Raw genomic sequence first — 23,986 nt, 5'->3', positions numbered from 1 at the left:
AGGATTAAATGTCAGGAATTGTGAAAAACTGATTTTAAATTTATTTGGCTAAGGTGTATGTAAACTTCTGACTTCAAATGTTCGTGTTCAGTTTGTGTGTGTGCATCTATACAGAGTATGGTGTATTAGAGTATGTGTGGTGTATACAGTATGGTGTATTAGTGTGTGTAGGGTGTATAAAGTATGGTGTATTAGTGTGTGTAGGGTGTATACAGTATTGTGTATTAGTGTGTGTAGGGTGTATACAGTATTGTGTATTAGTGTGTGTGGAGTGTGGAGTGTACACAGCATTGTGTATTAGTGTGTGTGGAGTGTATACAGCATTGTGTATTAGTGTGTGGGGTGTATACAGTATTGTGTATTAGTGTGTGTGGGGTGTATACAACATTGTGTATTAGTGTGTGTGGGGTGTATACAGTATTGTGTATTAGTGTGTGTAGGGTGTATACAGTATTGTGTATTTCGTGTGTGTGGGGTGTATACACCATTGTGTATTAGTGTGTGTGGGGTGTATACAGTATTGAGTATTTTGTGTGTGTAGGGTTTATATAGCATTGTGTATTAGTGTGTGTGGAGTGTATACAGCATTGTGTATTAGTGTGTGTGGGGTGTATACAGTATTGTGTATTAGTGTGTGTGGAGTGTATACAGTATTGTGTATTAGTGTGTGGGGTGTATACAGTATTGTGTATTAGTGTGTGTGGAGTGTATACAGTATTGTGTATTAGTGTGTGGAGTGTATACAGTATTGTGTATTAGTGTGTGGGGTGTATACAGCATTGTGTATTAGTGTGTGTGGATAGTATACAGCATTGTGTATTACTGTGTGGGGTGTATTCAGCATTGTGTATTACTGTGTGGGGTGTATACAGTATTGTGCATTACTGTGTGTGGTGTATACAGTATTGTGTATTACTGTGTGGGGTGTATACAGTATTGTGTATTACTGTGTGGGGTGTATACAGCATTGTGTATTACTGTGTGGGGTGTATACAGCATTGTGTATTAGTGTGTGGGGAGTGTATACAGCATTGTGTATTACTGTGTGGGGTGTATTCAGCATTGTGTATTACTGTGTGGGGTGTATACAGTATTGTGTATTACTGTGTGGGGTGTATACAGTATTGTGTATTACTGTGTGGGGTGTATACAGCATTGTGTATTACTGTGTGGGGTGTATACAGTATTGTGTATTAGTGTGTGGGGAGTGTATACAGCATTGTGTATTACTGTGTGGGGTGTATTCAGCATTGTGTATTACTGTGTGGGGTGTATACAGTATTGTGTATTACTGTGTGGGGTGTATACAGTATTGTGTATTACTGTGTGGGGTGTATACAGTATTGTGTATTACTGTGTGGGGTGTATACAGTATTGTGTATTACTGTGTGGGGTGTATACAGTATTGTGTATTACTGTGTGGGGTGTATACAGTAGTGTGTATTACTGTGTGGGGTGTATACAGTATTGTGTATTAGTGTGTGGGGTGTATACAGTATTGTGTATTAGTGTGTGGGGTGTATTCAGCATTGTGTATTACTGTGTGGGGTGTATACAGTAGTGTGTATTACTGTGTGGGGTGTATACAGTATTGTGTATTAGTGTGTGTGGAGTGTATACAGCATTGTGTATTAGTGTGTGGGGTGTATACAGTATTGTGTATTAGTGTGTGTGGGGTGTATACAGTATTGTGTATTAGTGTGTGTGGGGTGTATACAGTATTGTGTATTACTGTGTGGGGTGTATACATTATTGTGTATTAGTGTGTGTGGGGTGTATACAGTATTGTGTATTAGTGTGTGTGGAGTGTACCTCGTGGAAGCGTATGATGTTGAGGACCCAGGCACAGAGACCGGCGGCGGCGGATGATTTGAGTCTGACAAACTCAGGGTTAAACTCTGGGTCACTGAGGTACTCATCTCTCACGCACCTCACTGTCGATTCCGGGATGTGTTCCTTGTCAAAGTTCACCAACGCCTGTAGGAAGTCATCCACCTGGGCATAGACACACACATGGGCGTGCACACTCTGAAACACTCTGAAACACTCTGAAACACTGCCGTTAACACAAAGTGAAACAGATACACGGACGGCCAGAGAGACAAACTGTCACCTATGGGATATATGCTCCTTACACACATGGTCACACAGACAAGACAAGACAAGACACACCAAGACTGACCTTGCTCATGACTACTTTGGCTGCCTTCCAGCTGCGGTCTTTGGGTAATTTACCATGAGGAGCCAGTAGCACCATGACAGCAGCAGACACGTTAGTCACTATGGCTGGGGGGTTAGGGAACGTCTTCAACTCTGTCAGGTTCAGCTAGTGGGAGGACACACATTATTAGGAATCGCATGATATAAAAAAAAACATCCTGTATTAAAGGTCCAATATATCTCCATATCAAATCATTTATGGGTAGCAATTAAGTCAAATTCAAAAGGCACTCGCACATCTGAGCTATCTTTGTTGCAGGTGCATGGTAACAATTGAATAACATGAGAAAAAAAGAAGAAACCTGCAAACTGCTCTTGCTAGTATCTTAAGCTTTACGTATTGGCCTCAGGGCCTTCGTCTTGAGGATTTTAGTTTATTTTTTATTTATTTTATTATTTTTTTTACCCCTTTTTCTCCCCAATTTCATGGTATCCAATTGTTGTAGTAGCTACTATCTTGTCTCATCGCTACAACTCCCGTACGGGCTCGGGAGAGACAAAGGTTGAAAGTCAGGCATCCTCCGATACACAACCCAACCAGCCGCACTGCAACACAGCGCGCATCCAACCCGGAAGCCAGCCGCACCAATGTGTCGGGCAACCTTGGTTAGCGCGCACTGCGCCCGGCCCGCCACAGGAGTCACTGACCCGGACGACGCTAGGCCAATTGTGAGTCGCCCCACGAACCTCCCGGTCGTGGCCGGTTACGACAGAGCCTGGGCGCGAACCCAGGGACAGCTGGCGCTGCAGTACAGCGCCCTTAACCACTGCGCCACCCGGGAGGCCGGCTTTTAGTTTTTTAACGGGTAGCAATTATGTACCTTATTGCTATTGTTTTAAATTAAAATGGTAAAAAAAATTGCTTATTAGCAAAGAGCAATTTCTCAATAAGAATTTTGCTAGGACTGTCAGGGAGTGGTCTAACTGGGGAGGGGAAAAATGAAAATGAGCCGCTATTGGAAGAGAGGTTTGGAATTCTCTTTCTTATTGGTCTATTAACTCAGTTACCTGGTGATGTCACCAGGCAGGCCAATACTCCCTTCCAACACAACGGGCTGACATTTCAGGCAGTCTTTTCAAACAGTGTGTTGAGTGTGTTGAGGGCTGCGTTAGCTGCCTGTAGAGCTGTGTGTTACCCTGTTGAGTGTGTTGAGGGCTGCGTTAGCTGCCTGTAGAGCTGTGTGTTACCCTGTTGAGTGTGTTGAGGGCTGCGTCAGCTGCCTGTAGAGCTGTGTGTTACCCTGTTGAGTGTGTTGAGTGCTACGTCAGCTGCCTGTAGAGCTGTGTGTTACCCTGTTGAGTGTGTTGAGGGCTGCGTTAGCTGCCTGTAGAGCTGTGTGTTACCTTGTTGAGTGTGTTGAGGGCTGCGTTAGCTGCATGTAGAGCTGTGTGTTACCCTGTTGAGTGTGTTGAGGGCTGCGTCAGCTGCCTGTAGAGCTGTGTGTTACCCTGTTGAGTGTGTTGAGTGCTACGTCAGCTGCCTGTAGAGCTGTGTGTTACCCTGTTGAGTGTGTTGAGGGCTGCGTCAGCTGCCTATAGAGCTGTGTGTTACCCTGTTGAGTGTGTTGAGGGCTGCATCAGCTGCCTGTAAGGCTGTGTGTTACCCTGTTGAGTGTGTTGAGGGCTGCGTCAGCTGCCTGTAGAGCTGTGTGTTACCCTGTTGAGTGTGTTGAGGGCTGCGTCAGCTGCCTGTAGAGCTGTGTGTTACCCTGTTGCGTGTGTTGAGGGCTGTGTCAGCTGCCTGTAGAGCTGTGTGTTACCCTGTTGAGTGTGTTGAGGGCTGCGTCAGCTGCCTGTAGAGCTGTGTGTTACCCTGTTGAGTGTGTTGAGGGCTGCGTCAGCTGCCTGTAGAGCTATGTGTTACCCTGTTGAGTTTGTTGAGGGCTGCGTCAGCTGCCTGTAGAGCTGTGTGTTACCCTGTTGAGTGTGTTGAGGGCTGCGTCAGCTGCCTGTAGAGCTGTGTGTTACCCTGTTGAGTGTGTTGAGGGCTGTGTCAGCTGCATGTAGACATGTGTGTTACCCTGTTGAGTGTGTTGAGGGCTGCGTCAGCTGCCTGTAGAGCTGTGTGTTACCCTGTTGAGTGTGTTGAGGGCTGCGTCAGCTGCCTGTAGAGCTATGTGTTACCCTGTTGAGTTTGTTGAGGGCTGCGTCAGCTGCCTGTAGAGCTGTGTGTTACCCTGTTGAGTGTGTTGAGGGCTGCGTCAGCTGCCTGTAGAGCTGTGTGTTACCCTGTTGAGTGTGTTGAGGGCTGCGTCAGCTGCCTGTAGAGCTGTGTGTTACCCTGTTGAGTGTGTTGAGGGCTGTGTCAGCTGCATGTAGAGCTGTGTGTTACCCTGTTGAGTGTGTTGATGGCTGCGTCAGCTGCCTGTAGAGCTGTGTGTTACCCTGTTGAGTGTGTTGAGGGCTGCGTCAGCTGCCTGTAGAGCTGTGTGTTACCCTGTTGAGTGTGTTGAGGGCTGCGTCAGCTGCCTGTAGAGCTGTGTGTTACCCTGTTGAATGTGTTGAGGGCTGTGTCAGCTGCCTGTAGAGCTGTGTGTTACCCTGTTGAGTGTGTTGAGGGCTGCGTCAGCTGCCTGTAGAGCTGTGTGTTACCCTGTTGAGTGAGTTGAGGGCTGCGTCAGCTGCCTGTAGAGCTGTGTGTTACCCTGTTGAGTGTGTTGAGGGCTGTGTCAGCTGCCTGTAGAGCTGTGTGTTACCCTGTTGAGTGTGTTGAGGGCTGCGTCAGCTGCCTGTAAGGCAGGTTCAGCCTTCGCCAGGTCCTCTTCACTCTGCTGTTGCTGTGTGGTCACCTCAGCCTGGATGGTTCCTACCTAAAGGACAACAACACACAGCACCACACACTAAACACTTATACATTGCACATTTCAACTTAGAAATGGCACAACAAAATGGTAATTACCTAATAATTACTACCAACACCATTTCGATTTTTTGAGGATTCCTTGAAACTGATCAAGGCTCACGTGCTCACTCTTACCCTCTGTTCCTCCGCGTCTGCCACAGTCCTCTCCTGGTTGAGTTTGTCTGTCTGCTGGCCGATCTTAGAGATGAGAGCCTCTGTGTCTGTGTTCCTCTGCCACAGCTCTACTTCCTGGACTGCTAACTTAGCCTTAAGATCCTCCACCTGAGAAGGGCGAAGTAGATATGGATGGAGGGTCGGTAGAGAGATGGCTCAGAGAGAGAGAGAGAGAGAGAGAGAGAGAGAGAGAGAGAGAGAGAGAGAGGGAGAGAGGGAAGAGGCGAAGTGTGTTCCTGTGTGTGTGTGTGTGTGTGTGGGGGGGGGGGGGGGGGACGGACTATGAGTCTGACTGACCTGTGAGGCCGTGGTCTGTAGTTTCTGCAAGCCGTTCTCCAGTCTCTCCATCTTCTGAGTGAGCTCTCTACGTTTTGTCCCCAGTAGGTTACCGTACAGCTTCATAAACTCTAGGAAGCTCTTGGGAGTGGTGTAGTTGAAGTGCTTCTCATTCTGCTGGTACTTCACACTCACCTGGAACACATTTAGACAATAAAGTACTTTCAATATTATGTTCAAATGATCTGTCACTTGATTTATATAACTATGACGACCCACTCAACTGTCACTGAAATGAAGTCCTTTATGTTGTAAAGTTAAATTATTTCTCAGCCTCTCACCTCGTTAACACTGGTGTGGGCGTAGGAGATAAACTCACTGATGGACGCACGGACATCCGGCTAGAGAGGTTAGAGAGAAAACATGGATATGCAAACAAATGACTGTTCTCCATATATATCATCCACCGTCTATGTGATTGTGATGTGTCGTCGGACTGGTGTTAACCTCCAGATCCGGTATCTTCTCTATGAAGGTGGTGCTGACAGACTGAAGGGCCAGCTGAGGCCAGGAGTGGAACCAGTCTATGGCCGTACAGTTGACCAGGGCCGGGAACTTACGAGCACGGGTACGCAGGGTGAACCCTACCGGGGAAAAACACAGGACCACCTGTAGCGAGATGGAGGGAAGAAGAACAGGGGAGGGGGGAGACGGGAGAGGGAAAAGAGGAGAGAGACGGGAGAGGGAAAAGAGGAGAGAGACAAATCAACTATTTGTCACTGTTGACATTTCCCTCTTCAGGAAATAAATTGCGCATACTTTGTTGTAAACGTAGCACACAGTTTCCACCTTCCACCTATTACATTTCCTGTTATAGAGCGGACTTTAATTGATTGATCTCATTGAGCCCAGTAGACAGACCTTGAGCTGCCTCCGTATCCTCTCGATGAAGAAGGCCCAGCAGTTGTCTCTGTTGTCAATCAGGCCCAGTCCTCTTAGCTCCATACGGATGGACGTCACGATCATATCCACTTCCTCCTCACTGAACAGGTCTGGGATGTCCCCTAGGAGATAGGGCACACACTAGCATACTAACACACACACTAGCATACTAACACACTAGCATGATGACCCGCATGTCGTTGATGGTTGAGGTGCGGTGTTGGTGTTGGTGCGTACCTGATGCCAGCATGTCGTTGATAGTTGAGGTGTGGTGTTGGTGTTGGTCATGTCCACTATTTCCTTACAGCATGTCGTTGATGGTTGAGGTGCGGTGTTGGTGTTGGTGCTGGTGCGTACTGGTTGAGGTGCGGTGTTGGTGTTGGTGCGTACCTGATGCCAGCATGTCGTTGATGTTTGAGGTGCGGTGTTGGTGTTGGTGCGTACCTGATGCCAGCATGTCGTTGATAGTTGAGGTGTGGTGTTGGTGTTGGTGCGTACCTGATGCCAGCATGTCGTTGATAGTTGAGGTGTGGTGTTGGTGCGTACCTGATGCCAGCATGTCGTTGATGGTTGAGGTGCGGTGTTGGTGCGTACCTGATGGCAGCATGTTGTTGATGGTTGAGGTGTGGTGTTGGTGTTGGTGCATACCTGATGCCAGCATGTCGTTGATAGTTGAGGTGTGGTGTTGGTGTTGGTGCGTACCTGATGCCAGCATGTCGTTGATAGTTGAGGTGTGGTGTTGGTGCGTACTGATGCCAGCATGTCTTGATGGTTGAGGTGTGGTGTTGGTGCGTACCTGATGCCAGCATGTCGTTGATAGTTGAGGTGTTGGTGCTGGTGCGTACCTGATGCCAGCATGTCGTTGATAGTTGAGGTGCGGTGTTGGTGCGTACCTGATGCCAGCATGTCGTTGATGGTTGAGTTGCTGTGTTGGTGTTGGTGCGTACCTGATGCCAGCATGTCGTTGATAGTTGAGGTGTGGTGTTGGTGTTGGTGCGTACCTGATGCCAGCATGTCGTTGATGGTTGAGGTGCGGTGTTGGTGCGTACATGATGCCAGCATGTCGTTGATAGTTGAGGTGTGGTGTTGGTGCTGGTGCGTACCTGATGCCAGCATGTCGTTGATAGTTGAGGTGTGGTGTTGGTGCGTACCTGATGCCAGCATGTCGTTGATGGTTGAGGTGCGGTGTTGGTGTGTACCTGATGGCAGCATGTTGTTGATGGTTGAGGTGTGGTGTTGGTGTTGGTGCGTACCTGATGCCAGCATGTCGTTGATAGTTCAGGTGTGGTGTTGGTGTTGGTGCGTACCTGATGCCAACATGTCGTTGATAGTTGAGGTGTGGTGTTGGTGTTGGTGCGTACCTGATGCCAGCATGTCGTTGATAGTTCAGGTGTTGGTGTTGGTGCGTACCTGATGCCAGCATGTTGTTGATGGTTGAGGTGTGGTGTTGGTGTTGGTGCGTACCTGATGCCAGCATGTCGTTGATAGTTCAGGTGTTGGTGTTGGTGCGTACCTGATGCCAGCATGTCGTTGATAGTTCAGGTGTGGTGTTGGTGTGTACCTGATGGCAGCATGTTGTTGATGGTTGAGGTGTGGTGTTGGTGTTGGTGCGTACCTGATGCCAGCATGTCGTTGATAGTTCAGGTGTTGGTGTTGGTGCGTACCTGATGCCAGCATGTCGTTGATAGTTCAGGTGTGGTGTTGGTGTTGGTGCGTACCTGATGCCAGCATGTCGTTGATAGTTGAGGTGTGGTGTTGGTGTTGGTGCGTACCTGATGCCAGCATGTCGTTGATAGTTGAGGTGTGGTGTTGGTGCGTACCTGATGCCAGCATGTCGTTAATAGTTGAGGTGCGGTGTTGGTGCGTACCTGATGGCAGCATGTTGTTGATGGTTGAGGTGTGGTGTTGGTGCTGGTACGTACCTGATGCCAGCATGTCGTTGATAGTTGAGGTGTGGTGTTGGTGCGTACCTGATGCCAGCATGTCGTTGATGGTTGAGGTGCGGTGTTGGTGCGTACCTGATGCCAGCATGTCTTGATGGTTGAGGTGTGGTGTTGGTGCGTACCTGATGCCAGCATGTCGTTGATAGTTGAGGTGTGGTGTTGGTGCTGGTGCGTACCTGATGCCAGCATGTCATTGATAGTTGAGGTGTGGTGTAGGTGCGTACCTGATGCCAGCATGTCGTTGATAGTTGAGGTGTGGTGTTGGTGCGTACCTGATGCCAGCATGTCGTTGATAGTTGAGGTGTGGTGTTGGTGCGTACCTGATGCCAGCATGTCGTTGATAGTTGAGGTGTGGTGTTGGTGTTGGTGCTGGTGCGTACCTGATGCCAGCATGTCGTTGATGGTTGAGGTGCGGTGTTGGTGTTTACCTGATGCCAGCATGTCGTTGATAGTTCAGGTGTGGTGTTGGTGTTGGTGCGTACCTGATGCCAGCATGTCATTGATGGTTGAGGTGCGGTGTTGGTGCGTACCTGATGCCAGCATGTCATTGATGGTTGAGGTGCGGTGTTGGTTTTGGTTCGTACCTGATGCCAGCATGTCGTTGATGGTTGAGGTGCGGTGTTGGTGTGTACCTGATGCCAGCATGTCGTTGATAGTTGAGGTGTGGTGTTGGTGTTGGTGCGTACCTGATGCCAGCATGTCGTTGATAGTTGAGGTGTGGTGTTGGTGCGTACCTGATGCCAGCATGTCGTTGATGGTTGAGGTGCGGTGTTGGTGCGTACCTGATGGCAGCATGTTGTTGATGGTTGAGGTGTGGTGTTGGTGTTGGTGCGTACCTGATGCCAGCATGTCGTTGATAGTTGAGGTGTGGTGTTGGTGTTGGTGCGTACCTGATGCCAGCATGTCGTTGATAGTTGAGGTGTGGTGTTGGTGTTGGTGCGTACCTGATGCCAGCATGTTGTTGATAGTTGAGGTGTGGTGTTGGTGTTGGTGCGTACCTGATGCCAGCATGTCGTTGATAGTTGAGGTGTGGTGTTGGTGTTGGTGTGTACCTGATGCCAGCATGTCGTTGATGGTTGAGGTGTGGTGTTGGTGTTGGTGCGTACCTGATGCCAGCATGTCGTTGATAGTTGAGGTTTGGTGTTGGTGTTGGTGCATACCTGATGCCAACATGTCATTGATGGTTGAGGTGCGGTGTTGGTGTTGGTGCTGGTGCGTACCTGATGCCAGCATGTCGTTGATAGTTGAGGTGTGGTGTTGGTGTTGGTGCGTACCTGATGCCAGCATGTCGTTGATAGTTGAGGTGTGGTGTTGGTGCGTACCTGATGCCAGCATGTCGTTGATGGTTGAGGTGCGGTGTTGGTGTTGGTGCTGGTGCGTACCTGATGCCAGCATGTCGTTGATAGTTGAGGTGTGGTGTTGGTGTTGGTGCGTACCTGATGCCAGCATGTCGTTGATAGTTGAGGTGTGGTGTTGGTGCGTACCTGATGCCAGCATGTCGTTGATGGTTGAGGTGCGGTGTTGGTGCGTACCTGATGGCAGCATGTTGTTGATGGTTGAGGTGTGGTGTTGGTGTTGGTGCGTACCTGATGCCAGCATGTCGTTGATAGTTGAGGTGTGGTGTTGGTGTTGGTGCGTACCTGATGCCAGCATGTCGTTGATAGTTGAGGTGTGGTGTTGGTGTTGGTGCGTACCTGATGCCAGCATGTCGTTGATAGTTGAGGTGTGGTGTTGGTGTTGGTGCGTACCTGATGCCAGCATGTCGTTGATAGTTGAGGTTTGGTGTTGGTGTTGGTGCATACCTGATGCCAGCATGTCGTTGATAGTTGAGGTGTGGTGTTGGTGCGTACCTGATGCCAGCATGTCGTTGATGGTTGAGGTGTGGTGTTGGTGTTGGTGCGTACCTGATGCCAGCATGTCGTTGATGGTTGAGGTGTGGTGTTGGTGCGTACCTGATGCCAGCATGTCGTTGATAGTTGAGGTGTTGGTGCTGGTGCGTACCTGATGCCAGCATGTCGTTGATGGTTGAGTTGCGGTGTTGGTGTTGGTGCATACCTGATGCCAGCATGTCGTTGATAATTGAGGTGCGGTGTTGGTGTTGGTGCGTACCTGATACCAATATGTCATTGATGGTTGAGGTGCGGTGTTGGTGTGTACCTGATGCCAGCATGTCATTGATGGTTGAGGTGCGGTGTTGGTGTTGGTGCGTACCTGATGCCAGCATGTCGTTGATGTTTGAGGTGCGGTGTTGGTGTTGGTGCGTACCTGATGCCAGCATGTCGTTGATAGTTGAGGTGTGGTGTTGGTGTTGGTGCGTACCTGATGCCAGCATGTCGTTGATAGTTGAGGTGTGGTGTTGGTGCGTACCTGATGCCAGCATGTCGTTGATGGTTGAGGTGCGGTGTTGGTGCGTACCTGATGGCAGCATGTTGTTGATGGTTGAGGTGTGGTGTTGGTGTTGGTGCGTACCTGATACAAATATGTCATTGATGGTTGAGGTGCGGTGTTGGTGTGTACCTGATGCCAGCATGTCATTGATGGTTGAGGTGCGGTGTTGGTGTTGGTGCGTACCTGATGCCAGCATGTCGTTGATGTTTGAGGTGCGGTGTTGGTGTTGGTGCGTACCTGATGCCAGCATGTCGTTGATAGTTGAGGTGTGGTGTTGGTGTTGGTGCGTACCTGATGCCAGCATGTCGTTGATAGTTGAGGTGTGGTGTTGGTGCGTACCTGATGCCAGCATGTCGTTGATGGTTGAGGTGCGGTGTTGGTGCGTACCTGATGGCAGCATGTTGTTGATGGTTGAGGTGTGGTGTTGGTGTTGGTGCATACCTGATGCCAGCATATCGTTGATAGTTGAGGTGTGGTGTTGGTGTTGGTGCCTACCTGATGCCAGCATGTCGTTGATAGTTGAGGTGTGGTGTTGGTGCGTACCTGATGCCAGCATGTCTTGATGGTTGAGGTGTGGTGTTGGTGCGTACCTGATGCCAGCATGTCGTTGATAGTTGAGGTGTTGGTGCTGGTGCGTACCTGATGCCAGCATGTCGTTGATAGTTGAGGTGCGGTGTTGGTGCGTACCTGATGGCAGCATGTCGTTGATGGTTGAGTTGCTGTGTTGGTGTTGGTGCGTACCTGATGCCAGCATGTCGTTGATAGTTGAGGTGTGGTGTTGGTGTTGGTGCGTACCTGATGCCAGCATGTCGTTGATGGTTGAGGTGCGGTGTTGGTGCGTACATGATGCCAGCATGTCGTTGATAGTTGAGGTGTGGTGTTGGTGCTGGTGCGTACCTGATGCCAGCATGTCGTTGATAGTTGAGGTGTGGTGTTGGTGCTGGTACGTACCTGATGCCAGCATGTCGTTGATAGTTGAGGTGTGGTGTTGGTACTGGTGCGTACCTGATGCCAGCATGTCATTGATAGTTGAGGTGTGGTGTTGGTGCGTACCTGATGCCAGCATGTCGTTAATGGTTGAGGTGTGGTGTTGGTGCTGGTGCGTACCTGATGCCAGCATGTCGTTGATAGTTGAGGTGTGGTGTTGGTGCTGGTGCGTACCTGATGCCAGCATGTCATTGATAGTTGAGGTGTGGTGTTGGTGCGTACCTGATGCCAGCATGTCGTTGATGGTTGAGTTGCGGTGTTGGTGTCGGTGCGTACCTGATGCCAGCACTTCATTGATGATTGAGGTGTGGTGCTGGTGCGTACCTGATGCCAGCATTTCGTTGATGGTTGAGGTGTGGTGTTGGTGCGTATCTGATGCCAGCATGTCATTGATGGTTGAGGTGTGGTGTGGTGTGGTGTAGGTGCGTACCTGATGCCAGCATGTCGTTGATGGTTGAGGTGTGGTGTTGGTGCGTACCTGTTGCCAGCATGTCGTTGATGGTTGAGGTGTGGTGTTGGTGTTGGTGCGTACCTGTTGCCAGCATGTTGTTGATGATTGAGGTGTGGTGTGGTGTTGGTGCGTACCTGATGCCAGCATGTCGTTGATGGTTGAGGTGTGGTGTAGGTGCGTACCTGATGCCAGCATGTTGTTGATAGTTGAGGTGTGGTGTGGTGTAGGTGCGTACCTGATGCCAGCATGTTGTTGATGGTTAAGATGTGCTGTTAGTGCGTGTTTGATGCCAGCATGTTGTTGAGTTGAGGTGTGGTGTTGGTGCGTACCTGATGCCAGCATGTTGTTGATAGTTGAGGTGTGGTGTGGTGTGGTGTAGGTGCGTACCTGATGCCAGCATGTCGTTGATGGTTGAGGTGTGGTGTTGGTGCGTACCTGATGCCAGCATGTTGTTGATAGTTGAAGTGTGGTGTGGTGTAGGTGCGTACCTGATGCCAGCATGTTGTTGATGGTTAAGGTGTGCTGTTAGTGCGTGTTTGATGCCAGCATGTTGTTGAGTTGAGGTGTGGTGTTGGTGCGTACCTGATGCCAGCATGTTGTTGATGGTTGAGGTGTGGTGTTGGTGCGTACCTGATGCCAGCATGTTGTTGATGGTTGAGGTGTGGTGTTGGTGCGTACCTGATGCCAGCATGTCGTTGATGGTTGAGGTGTGGTGTGGTGTAGGTGCGTACCTGATGCCTCATTCTGGTCTTATAGATTAGACATAACATAGTAAACGTAAATCCGGGACACTGAAATTAGTACGATACGTTATGTTACGTTTGGTGTGGTTACAAAAGACAGAAGGTTATTTAAGGCCAAAAAACAGTAGGGTGGTTGGTCGGGGTGGATGTGTTTGCGTATAACGCGAATGTCTAGCAACCCAAAGGTTGCGAGTTCTAATCTCATCACGGGCTTCCTTTTAGCTAATTAGCAACTACTTACTACTTTTTAGTTACTTTGCAACTACATACTACTTTTTAGCTACTTTGCAACTACTTGGCATGGTAGCTACCCTTCCCCTTACCTTCAACCTAACCTTAACCCTGGCCTTAACTTTTAACCCCTAGCCTAGCTAAACTTAGCCACCGAGCCACTTAGCTAACGTTAGGAGCCTAGCCACATAGCTAACATTAGACACAGCAAAATGGAATTCAGAACATATCGTGCATTTTACAAATAAATTAAATATTGCACGTTTGCAATTCGTTACATATCACACTAAATGGATGACGGACATCCAGAAATGAATACATACCATACGGAAGGTAACATGTCATCATTTTTGTGTCCCGGATTTACATTTACTATGTTACGTCTACCCCTGAGTCCAGGTTAGATGCCGGCATGTCTTTGAATGGTTGAGATGTGGTGTTGGTGCGTACCTGACGCCAGCATGTCGTTGATGAGGACCAGGAAGCGTTCGTCTGGGATCTGGGCATCTGTGTGGAGGAAGACTGTCCCAATATTCTTCACCCCCACCTTGATGTACAGCGCTGCTATATCACTCTACAGAGAGAGAGCGAGGGAGAGAGGGAGGGGGGGGGGGGAGGGGGGGTGAGAGAGATGAGGGAAGGGGGGGATTTGTGTAGATGAGCAGGATCTAGATATCTAGAGCTCTTGCTTTCAACCTTCCAGAAATTCTGTTGTATTTAGCCATTATTTGGTTGATAGTCCGTACCCGTAGGTCATGTATCCCGTAGCCCTTCCTCAGTGTAATCTGGAACACCTCCAGGGTACTGAGGAAGGCAGCGAGGCGACACAGACTCTGCTTCCCACTGCCTCCCACCCCCACCAGCAGAGCATTACCATGGGGGGCCTCCAGGATACGACTGATACGACACCTGGACACAGACATATCAACTTGGTGTGAGTGTGTGCTTATTTCAGTGTGATGAGAGATCGTATGTGCATTACCCTGCAGTCTACAGCAGGAAAATAAGCAAAGTAAGTGTGTGTGTGTGTGTGTGTGTGTGTGTGTGAGTGGCGCACCGAGCAGAGTGAGGTTAGTGATTGGCTGAGCGAGTGGAGATTGTGACAGACAGGGCAGTGTGTGTGTGTGACTCTCACACATGCTGCATTGCCTCCTCAAAGAGCACCAGGTTCATGACAGCATGCAGCTCGTTGTAGTGTTCCAGAGCATCAGTCAGGGTTTTCTGGAGCTTTTCCCAGTCTGATGCCTGGTGGTACCTGGGCTCCCCCACCCCATGGGCAAAGTGACAGTACACCAGGGGCTGGTGGATGAAACTAGACTCATCTATACCCTGCACAGAGAGGGGGGAGAGGAGGGAGAGAGCGAGAGCGAGAGAGCGAGAGAGCAGGAAAAAAGAGAAAGCCAGAGGGAGAACTTGAACAGAACAGTAGATCACTTACAGTAAGTGTACAGTGCATTCGGGAAGTATTCAGACCCCTTGACCTTTTCCACATTTTGTTACATTATAGCCTTATTCTAAAATGGATTAAATCGTTTCCCCTCCTCATCAATCTACACACAATACCCCATAATGACCAGCAGCGACCTGCCATTCAGGGAAGTTTGGGCAGAGCCCCAGGACACCTACACCACCCGATGTCACAGGAAGGCCATAAAGATCATCAAGGACAACAACCACCCGAGCCACTGCCTGTTCACCCCGCTATCATCCAGAAGGCGAGGTCAGTACAGGTGCATCAAAGCTGGAACCGAGAGACTGAAAAACAGCTTCTATCTCAAGGCCATCAGACTGTTAAACAGCCACCACTAACATTGAGTGGTGGCTGTTTAATAATGGGATTTGATGTAAAATATATCACTAGCCACTTTAAACAATGCTACTTAATATAATGTTTACATACCCTACATTATTCATCTCATATGTCTACGTATATACTGTACTCTATATCATCTACTGCATCTTTATGTAATACATGTATCACTAGCCACTTTAAACTATGCCACTTTGTTTACATACTCATCTCATATGTATATACTGTACTCGATACCATCTACTGCATCTTGCCTATGCCGTTCTGTACCATCACTCATTCATATATCTTTATGTACATATTCTTTATCCCTTTACACTTGTGTGTGTGTATAAGGTAGTAGTTTTGGAATTGTTAGTTAGATTACTCGTTGGTTATTACTGCATTGTCGGAACTAGAAGCACAAGCATTTCACTACACTCGCATTAACATCTGCTAACCATGTGTATGTGACAAATAAAATTTGATTTGATTTGATAGCTTGCACATCTCAATTGTCAGTAGAAACCACGTTTGTTTAAGCAAGCCATCCATATCAGCTATGTTTTTTTAAAGGCAGTAAATGAGGCTGAATGAACTGTTTCGCTGTCAGGTGTAGCAGTGGTAAGGTTTTGGGACTGCTGTTGGGACTCTGCTGTCGGGGACATCTTTATGTAGGCCCGAACAGTTTGTGGGCACAGTTTGTCACCGTTTTAATTCATATATTGTGTAGTGACTTTGCTGGCATGCATCCCACTTTTTTTGCTCCACCAAGATTTACATGCTAAAATCGCCACTGATAATGACAATGCAAAAAAAAAGTTTTTTATGATTTTTTTGCAAATGTATAAAACATTTAACTGAAATATCACATTTACGTACGTATTCAGACCCTTTACTCAGTACTTAGTCATTACGAGGTTAAACTATTTTAGAAAAGGGCTGTAACGTGACAAAATGTGGAAAAAGTGAAGGGGTCTGAATACTTCCCGAATGCACTGGATGTGTAAAGGCCATATGGATCACTTTACTATAAGCAATTTCAGAGAGACACAATATGTAAATATGAGTGAATGAAGTAAAGAGAGTAGCAAGTCGTACGTCAAGCAGTCTTGTTTGTAACAACCCCATCAGATGGCTGCCACATGTCTCTCACCTCAAAGTATCTCTTGCCAGTGTCCAGTAGAATCTTGTTGAAGAGTTCCACATCCTTCTCCTCCATCAGTTTGTCAGAGTAAACCCGGGACGACTCATGGAGCCACAGATGGACAAGGTCTATGGGGTAACGCACACAATCTGGCAGGGCAAACAGAATACCCTACACAGAGAGGGAGACGTAGATAAAGAGCGAGATAGAGAGGCATGAATGCACATTGATGAAGATTGATGATGACGATGATGTTTTTTCAATGTGTGTGTGTGCTACCTGGAAGATGTTGGAGAGGTCCCTCAGGTTGAAGATATAGTGAAAGCGTATGGCTGTGGGGAGGAAGTTCTGACTGACCTTCTGATGGAGACAGATGGCTGCCTGCAGGAGGAGAAAGACTAAATGGATGGAGGGAGGAGGAAAGTAGATTGATTGACAGACAGACAGACTGAAAGAGACACAGACAGACTTGGCAGACAGATAATCAGATAGACAGACAGACTGACGCATACCTGTATTAGTGTTCCTACCGAGCGCGAGACGCCATAGCTGAAGCCCCCCTGGAGGAAATGGGCTGACAGGATGCTAGTGAAGATGGTGGCTAGCGCCTCAGCGCTAGGGAAATGAACCGCAAACACTGAGAAATGCCTCTGAGAGAGCGAGGAGAGAGAGGTTAGCCTGTGTGTGTGTTGCTGTTGTCTAGAGTCGACTGTATATGTGTGTTACCTGTAGTCTGGGGTTGACTGAGAAGCTCCCTGCTGTAGGGTTCATACAGGTGATGTACTGACAGTTATGGATCTCTTTCAGCACCAGCCTCTGTCTGTCGTACCTGAAAGACCACATAAACACGCACATGTTGAAGGAATTCTAAATTCCTCTGTATTATTTCCCAATCAGAATATCAGAAGACCCTTAATTTATAAGAATGGACAGAGCCCCGGTCTTAAAAGTCAGGTAACAGCGTTTAATTCAAGAGAGTACTCGGTGCATGCACATTTTACCACAGGTTATAAACTGAAAATGACGTCGGCGTTTTCTAATGTTCCGTCTATTCTTGACACTGGTAGAAAGGCCCTATAGTTCTCGAGCCTTCCCTCCTCGCCTAAAGCCAAGGTCAGTCAGTGTAGATAAGCATTCTAGACAGTCTGGAGATAGTCCGTCCCTGCCATCTGGAGATAGTTCATTCATTTGTACAAAGGAACAGACCATCATTGTTCCAACTTTTGCCCACGTTCGCACACCTCCGTTCCAGTACCAAGGCTGTGTTCTCAAGCCTTCCCACAAAATTCATACATATACAGTAATATTTAGTATTTTGATTAGTACATATACAGTACCATAATTGTATTCTGATTAGTACATCCTGATTGAAATGTATACATAATTAGTCATTATAGACAAAAATTCCCTTAACAGCACATGATGATGTTTGAGTGTGCGTGCGTGCGTGTATGTATGTGTGTGTCCTCTCACCAGTGGCTGTAGTCCAGGTGCTGGCGTATGAGTGTGTGTGGCTGGACAGTACCATACACATCCACCTCAGGCATGTTGAGGTCATCTATGAAGTAGATGAGTTTCTTGGTTCCAGGAGGAGCATAGTTACGCCCTGCCTTCTTCTCTAGAGGCTTCTCTAACACACCTGCAGTGCACACACACACACACACACACACACACACACACACACATCACATTATGCCACTTATAGGCAGCAGAATTATAGCCGTTCAGGTGGGCGTTCTACTACGCTAACATACGGAATTGTTTTAAAATGGTCGGACCATGGATACTTCTGCTGTTTGATTTTGAATGGTAGGACCCTTGTACTGTAGGTATAACAAGCAAAATATATAAAAACATATATTTGATTAAACATTGAATTTGGTCTTACTGGTTCTAGCCCATAGAAACGTATGAATAACATATATATATATTTTTTTCGATCCACCCAACGCTCTAACCACCAGGCTACCTGTCACTCCATTCATACATGATAAATCAGAGTAAAAAATGTATCAAAAGGAAGTGTTTTGAAGTGTCTGTCCTATATCTGAGAGATAAGAAATGATCATCTATTTTTACTCGTATTTTGGGGGGGCACATACTACTTCCATGTACGGTGCATTCGGAAAGTATTCAGACCTCCTGACTTGTTCCACATTTTGTTACGTTACAGCCTTATTCTAAATGGATTATATATATATATTTTTTTTTTATCAACCTCAATCTACACACAATATCCCATAACGTCAAAGCAAAAAAAGGTTTGTAGAAATGTTTGCAAAAACCTGAAATATCACATTTAAGTAAGTATTCAGACCCTTTATTCAGTACTTTGTTAAAGCACCTTTGCAGCAATTACAACATCGAGTCTTCTTGGGTATTACGCTACAAGCTTGGCACACCTGTACTTGGGGAGTTTCTCCCATTCTTCTCTGCAGAATCTCTCAAGCTCTGTCAGGTTGGATGGGTGCATCGCTGCACAGCTATTTTCAGGTCTCTCCAGAGATTTTCGATCGGGCTCAAGTCTGAGCTCTGGCTGGGCCACTCAAGGACATTCAGAGACTTGTCCTGAAGCCACTCCTGCATTGTCTTGGCTGTGTGCTTAGGGTCGTTGTCCTGTTGACAGGTGAACCTTCGCCCAAGTCTGAGGTCCTGAGCGCTCTGGAGCAAGTTTTCATCAAAGATCTCTCTTACACTTTGCTCGGTTCATCTTTCCATCGATCCTGACTAATCTCCCAGTCCCTGCCGCTGAAAAACATCCCCACAATATGATACAGCCACCAACCACCATGCTTCACCGTAGGGATGGTGCCAGGTTTCAAGTAGTCAGGGTAACCATTTGATTAGATGTTCAGTAATCTTATGGCTTGGGGGTAGAAACTGTTTAGAAGCCTCTTGGACCTGGACTTGGCGCTCCGGTACCGCTTGCCTTGCGCTAGCAGAGAGAACAGTCTATGACTAGGGAGGCTGGAGTCTTTGACAATTTTTAGGACCTTCCTCTGACACATCCTAGTATAGAGATCCTGGATGGCAGGAAGCTTGGCCCCAGTGATGTACCGCGCCATATGCACTACCCTCTGTAGTGCCTTACGGTTGGAGGCTGAGCAGTAGCCATACCAGGCAGTGAAAGAACCAGTCAGTCTCTCGATGGTGCAGCTGCAGAACCGTTTGAGGATCTGGGGACCCATGACAAGTCGTTTCAGTCTCCTGTAGGGGAATAGGTTTTGTCATGCCCTCTTCATGACTGTCTTGGTGTGCTTGAACCATGTTAGTTTGTTGGTTATGTGGAAACCAAGGAACTTGAAGCTCTCAACCTGCTCCACTACGGCCCAGTCGATGAGATTGGGGGCGTGCTCGGTCCTCCTTTTCCTGTAGTCCACAATCGTCTTGATCACGTTGAGGGAGAGGTTGTTGTCCTGGCACCACATGGCCAGGTCTCTGACCTCCTCCCTATATGCTGTCTCGCTGCTGTTGGTGATCAGGCCTACCACTGTTGTGTCATCAGCAAACTTAAATGATGGTTTTGGAGTTGTGCCTGGCCGTGCAGTTATGAGTGAAGGAGTTAGTACATGAGGGGACTGAGCACGTACCCCTGAGGGGCCCCCATGTTAAGGATCAGTGTGGCAGATATGTTGTTACCTACCCTTACCACGAGGGCGGCCCATCAGGAAGTTCAGAATCCAGTTGCAGAGGGAGGTGTTCAGTCCCAGGGTCCTTAGCTTAGTGATGAGCTTTGAGGTCACTATGGTGTTATACGCTGAGCTGTAGTCAATGAACAGCATTCTCACATAGGTGTTCCATTTGTCCAGGTGTGAAAGGGCAGTGTGGAGTGCAATAGAGATTGCATGATCTGTGGATCTGTTGGGGCGGTATGTAAATTGGAGTGGGACAATGGTGTCGATGTGAGCCATTACCAGCCTTTCAAAGCCCTTCGTGGCTACAGACGTGAGTGCTACGGGTCAGTAGTCACTTAGGCAGGTTACCTTAGTGTTCTTGGGCACAGGGACTATGGTGGTCGGCTTGAAACATGTTGGTATTACAGACTCAGACAGGGAGAGGTTGAAAATGGCAGTGAAGAAACTTGCCAGTTGGTCAGCGCATGTAATCCATCGACTCGATGCTTAAACGGATGTATTTTGATGGGGATTTTTGTTTTATGCTAATTGGATTTTTGGACATCAACTCTAGGGGCTTTTAAACATAAAATCCATTAAAATATGGCACACTAGAATCACCAGTGAAGTACGAGGGCTGATACTGAATCAGTTCTTGAGGGCAGAGATTGGTTTGGTTCCATCCCTGGGTTGCCCTCCAATAAGTGGGTCTAGTAATTGAAATGGAACCAGGCCGGTATAACTCCAACTACGGCATACAGTGGCGAACAATGGCCACTGGTGACTCACGCTGTAGCATAGCCGAGGTGGTGTAGTAGTTGAAGGGGACTTTAGCCACCATGTAGTCCTCCTGTAGCTTGGCTACTTTATCAGAGACCAGGATGGTCTTCCCTACTCCAGCGTTCCCCACCAACATCACAGGCTTGCCTCTCTGCAGGAGAAGGTCTATGAAGTACGTCAGACAGATGGTCTCTGCCGAGTGGACTAGCACCGTCTGGAAACACACACACACACACACACACACACACACACACACACACACACACACACACACACACACACACACACACACACACACACACAGAAATAGACATGCAGACATTACATACACTCACGTCACAAATTCACACGCACACACACACATGTACATACTGCAGTTACGAAAGGCACACCAGTGAAACTTAGTCAGTCAGAACACATTCTCATGCAGAGAGACTTAGAATAAGTACACTTCGCTAAAGGGAGCCAAAACAAGTACAGACCTGTAAGGGGACATCAGGCTCCAGCTCAAACCGGGGGGTCCTCTCAATCCAGGGACTGAACTTCTTAGTGTCGGAGTCTATGAAGTAGTCGAACACTGTGCCCTGCGAGGGGAACTTCACCGCTCTCATCTCTTTCGACCACCAGCGACTGAACTCGGCGCGATAGTCGATCAACTGGAAAAGACAATGAATGAGCAGAGAAATATTAGCTGAGGTAGAGTTACATGGGTTGCTGGCACTGACACACACACACACACACACACACACACACACACACACACACACACACACACACACACACGGAACACAAACACTCACGTGGTCCTGGAACAGAGCTCCTCCAAAGGCCCAGACGCAGGCGAAGACAAAGTAGATCTCATAGAGTTCCCTGGGAGAGTCAGGAGGAGTGTTGTCTTCTGTCAGCAGGCAGTCCAACAAGGAACAGAGCGTCTGATTGGACAACGGACAGAAAACACAGTGTCTGATTGGACAGCAGACAGAGAACCCAGTGTCTGATTGGACAGTGGACAGAGAACAGAGTGTCTGATTGGACAGCAGACAGAGAACACAGTGTCTGATTGGACAGCAGACAGAGAACAGAGTGTCTGATTGGACAGCGGATAGAGAACACAGTGTCTGATTGGACAGCGGAAAGAGAACACAGTGTCAGATTGGACAGCAGACAGAGAACACAGTGTCTGATTGGACAGCAGACAGAGAACACAGTGTCTGATTGGACAGCAGCGTGTGTGTTACCTGCACCATGCTGTTCTCAGGTATAGGAGTGATGGTCTTGAGGTTACAGCGGACCTGCTCCAGGCAGTAGGGGACATACTTGTCAAACAGGATGGTCAAGTTGGCTCGCTCTGATTGGGCCAGCCTGGTGTCAATCCAACTTGTCACGTACCTGAGGGCCAGAATACATTGTGAGAGTGGGCATTCATACGTGTGTGTGTGTGTGAGTGCGTGTCCCTGCATGGGTGTGTGTACTGACGAGCTCCAGCCCAGGTCTTGTGGATTGACGTATAGTATCCCGGCGCGGGAGACTGTGGCTGGGGTTGCCGCTCTCAAATGGCTGATCTCAAAAAGCAGGCGCATGGAGGAAGATAGACTGATACGCTCATTACTGGCCAAGGTTAACACCTAGAGCGAAAGCGAGAGAGAGAGAGAGAGAGAGAGAGAGAGAGAGAGAGAGAGAGAGAGAGAGAGAGAGAGAGATCGGGGGAGAGAGAGAAAGAGAGGGGAGAGAGTATTCAGCACCATAAAAGAAAGACACGGGGAGAGAGAGGTGGCAGTGAGAGAGCAGGAGAAAGATAGGTCAGCACCGACAGATGGAGAGAAAGAGAAAGGAACGAGACAGAGAGACACACACACACACACACACACACACACACACACACACACACACACACACACGTACCTTGTTGTCATCCATGACAGTGTTGAGGGATTCTATCCACATGGGGTCTATGTCTCCATCCAGAACAATCCACTTGGGCCCGTCATGGCCCACCTGTCGTGTCAGCTCCCTCATAGTGGAGGAGAACAGGCCTAATACGACAAAAAATAAATGTAATCAACATTGACCAAACCCGAACAGCAAGTCTCCACACTGTCTGTGTGTGTGTGTGTGTGTGTGTGTGTGTGTGTGTGTGTGTGTGTGTGTGTGTGTGTGTGTGTGTGTGTGTGCAGACCACAGACCGTCCTTCCATTCTCTGGTAGCAGGGTGTAGATAGCCAAACAGTTCGTCTGTGGTCACAGCTTTAGGGTTGATGTCGTGCCACACAGGCTTCATCCTCAGATTAGCATACGTTCTGTGGAGGGTCTTCAAAATCTGTCCAACCACAAATGACCACACGTTAAAAACCTCAAAGACATAACGTTGACGTACGAAATGCTTTGGAGTTACATGGAGGACATTCGAATACGGTTGGCTTCGATTCATTTGTGTGAATGTGTTTGTTAGTGAGTCTACCTGGCTCTTCCCCGTCCCAGGTCCCCCTACTACAAACACGGAGTGTCTGACAGCCAGCAGCTCCTCCAACTGAGTCACCTATTGAGAAAAAGGGGGAGGGGGGAGTTAAGGCAAACAGTGTGCAGACGGTACATTTCATTTCATTGCTATACCTTGAGTATAAAGTTTTCCTCAGGCTGCAGGTGTAGTTCGCTGACTGACTGTCGTACAGCTGTCTCCAGCTCTGGGTCTCTCTTCCTGGGGACATCCAGCTGGGGAAACAGGTCACTGATCAGACCCAGGAATATAGGGACGTCACTGGTCACTATTTTGGGAAGGTTAAAGTCCCTCAATGCTCGCATCAGGACCTATAGTGACAAACAGGAATATAGGGACATACTGTATCAGGATCTATAGAGACAGACAGGAATATAGGGACATACTATATCAGGATCTATAGAGGCAGACAGGAATATAGGGACATACTGTATCAGGATCTATAGAGACAGACAGGAATATAGGGACATACTGTATCAGGATCTATAGAGACAGACAAGAATATAGGGACATACTGTATCCGGATCTATAGAGACAGACAGGAATATAGGGACATACTGTATCAGGATCTATAGAGACAGACAGGAATATAGGGACATACTGTATCAGGATCTATAGAGACAGACAGGAATATAGGGGCATACTGTATCAGGATCTATACAGACAAACAGGAATATAGGGACATACTGTATCATGATCTATAGAGACAGACAGAAATATAGGGACATACTGTATCAGGATCTATAGAGACAGACAGGAATATAGGGACATACTGTATCAGGATCTATAGAGACAGACAGGAATATAGGGACATACTGTATCAGGATCTATACAGACAAACAGGAATATAGGGACATACTGTATCAGGATCTATACAGACAGACAGGAATATAGGGACATACTGTATCAGGATCTATAGAGACAGACAGGAATATAGGGACATACTGTATCAGGATCTATAGAGAC

The 23,986-nt window shown here is 47.9% G+C and overlaps 1 protein-coding gene across 1 annotated transcript in view; it reads right to left on the bottom strand.

Moving 5' to 3' along the window:
• The window catches only part of LOC139377404 (dynein, axonemal, heavy polypeptide 9 like), a 63,457-nt gene that overhangs the window by 20,304 nt on the left and 19,167 nt on the right, over nt 1-23,986 (bottom strand). The window contains exons 37-61 of the mRNA XM_071120433.1: nt 23,137-23,331; nt 22,985-23,062; nt 22,711-22,843; nt 22,430-22,560; nt 22,004-22,152; nt 21,766-21,916; nt 21,328-21,459; nt 21,010-21,183; nt 20,537-20,741; nt 17,607-17,772; nt 16,860-16,962; nt 16,646-16,783; nt 16,413-16,514; nt 16,143-16,304; nt 14,333-14,526; nt 13,944-14,106; nt 13,648-13,771; nt 6,434-6,576; nt 6,020-6,181; nt 5,854-5,913; nt 5,534-5,707; nt 5,198-5,344; nt 4,917-5,030; nt 2,183-2,326; nt 1,813-1,995 (exon numbers count right to left, since the gene is read on the bottom strand). Coding sequence (XP_070976534.1) covers nt 1,813-1,995; nt 2,183-2,326; nt 4,917-5,030; nt 5,198-5,344; nt 5,534-5,707; nt 5,854-5,913; nt 6,020-6,181; nt 6,434-6,576; nt 13,648-13,771; nt 13,944-14,106; nt 14,333-14,526; nt 16,143-16,304; nt 16,413-16,514; nt 16,646-16,783; nt 16,860-16,962; nt 17,607-17,772; nt 20,537-20,741; nt 21,010-21,183; nt 21,328-21,459; nt 21,766-21,916; nt 22,004-22,152; nt 22,430-22,560; nt 22,711-22,843; nt 22,985-23,062; nt 23,137-23,331 — 3,627 coding nt within the window. The remainder of the gene's footprint in view (nt 1-1,812; nt 1,996-2,182; nt 2,327-4,916; nt 5,031-5,197; nt 5,345-5,533; nt 5,708-5,853; nt 5,914-6,019; nt 6,182-6,433; nt 6,577-13,647; nt 13,772-13,943; nt 14,107-14,332; nt 14,527-16,142; nt 16,305-16,412; nt 16,515-16,645; nt 16,784-16,859; nt 16,963-17,606; nt 17,773-20,536; nt 20,742-21,009; nt 21,184-21,327; nt 21,460-21,765; nt 21,917-22,003; nt 22,153-22,429; nt 22,561-22,710; nt 22,844-22,984; nt 23,063-23,136; nt 23,332-23,986) is intronic.

This window comes from Oncorhynchus clarkii, chromosome 20 (genome assembly GCF_045791955.1).
Source record: "Oncorhynchus clarkii lewisi isolate Uvic-CL-2024 chromosome 20, UVic_Ocla_1.0, whole genome shotgun sequence".
Lineage (NCBI taxonomy): Eukaryota > Metazoa > Chordata > Actinopteri > Salmoniformes > Salmonidae > Oncorhynchus > Oncorhynchus clarkii.
This window is presented reverse-complemented; position numbering and strand designations above follow the sequence as displayed.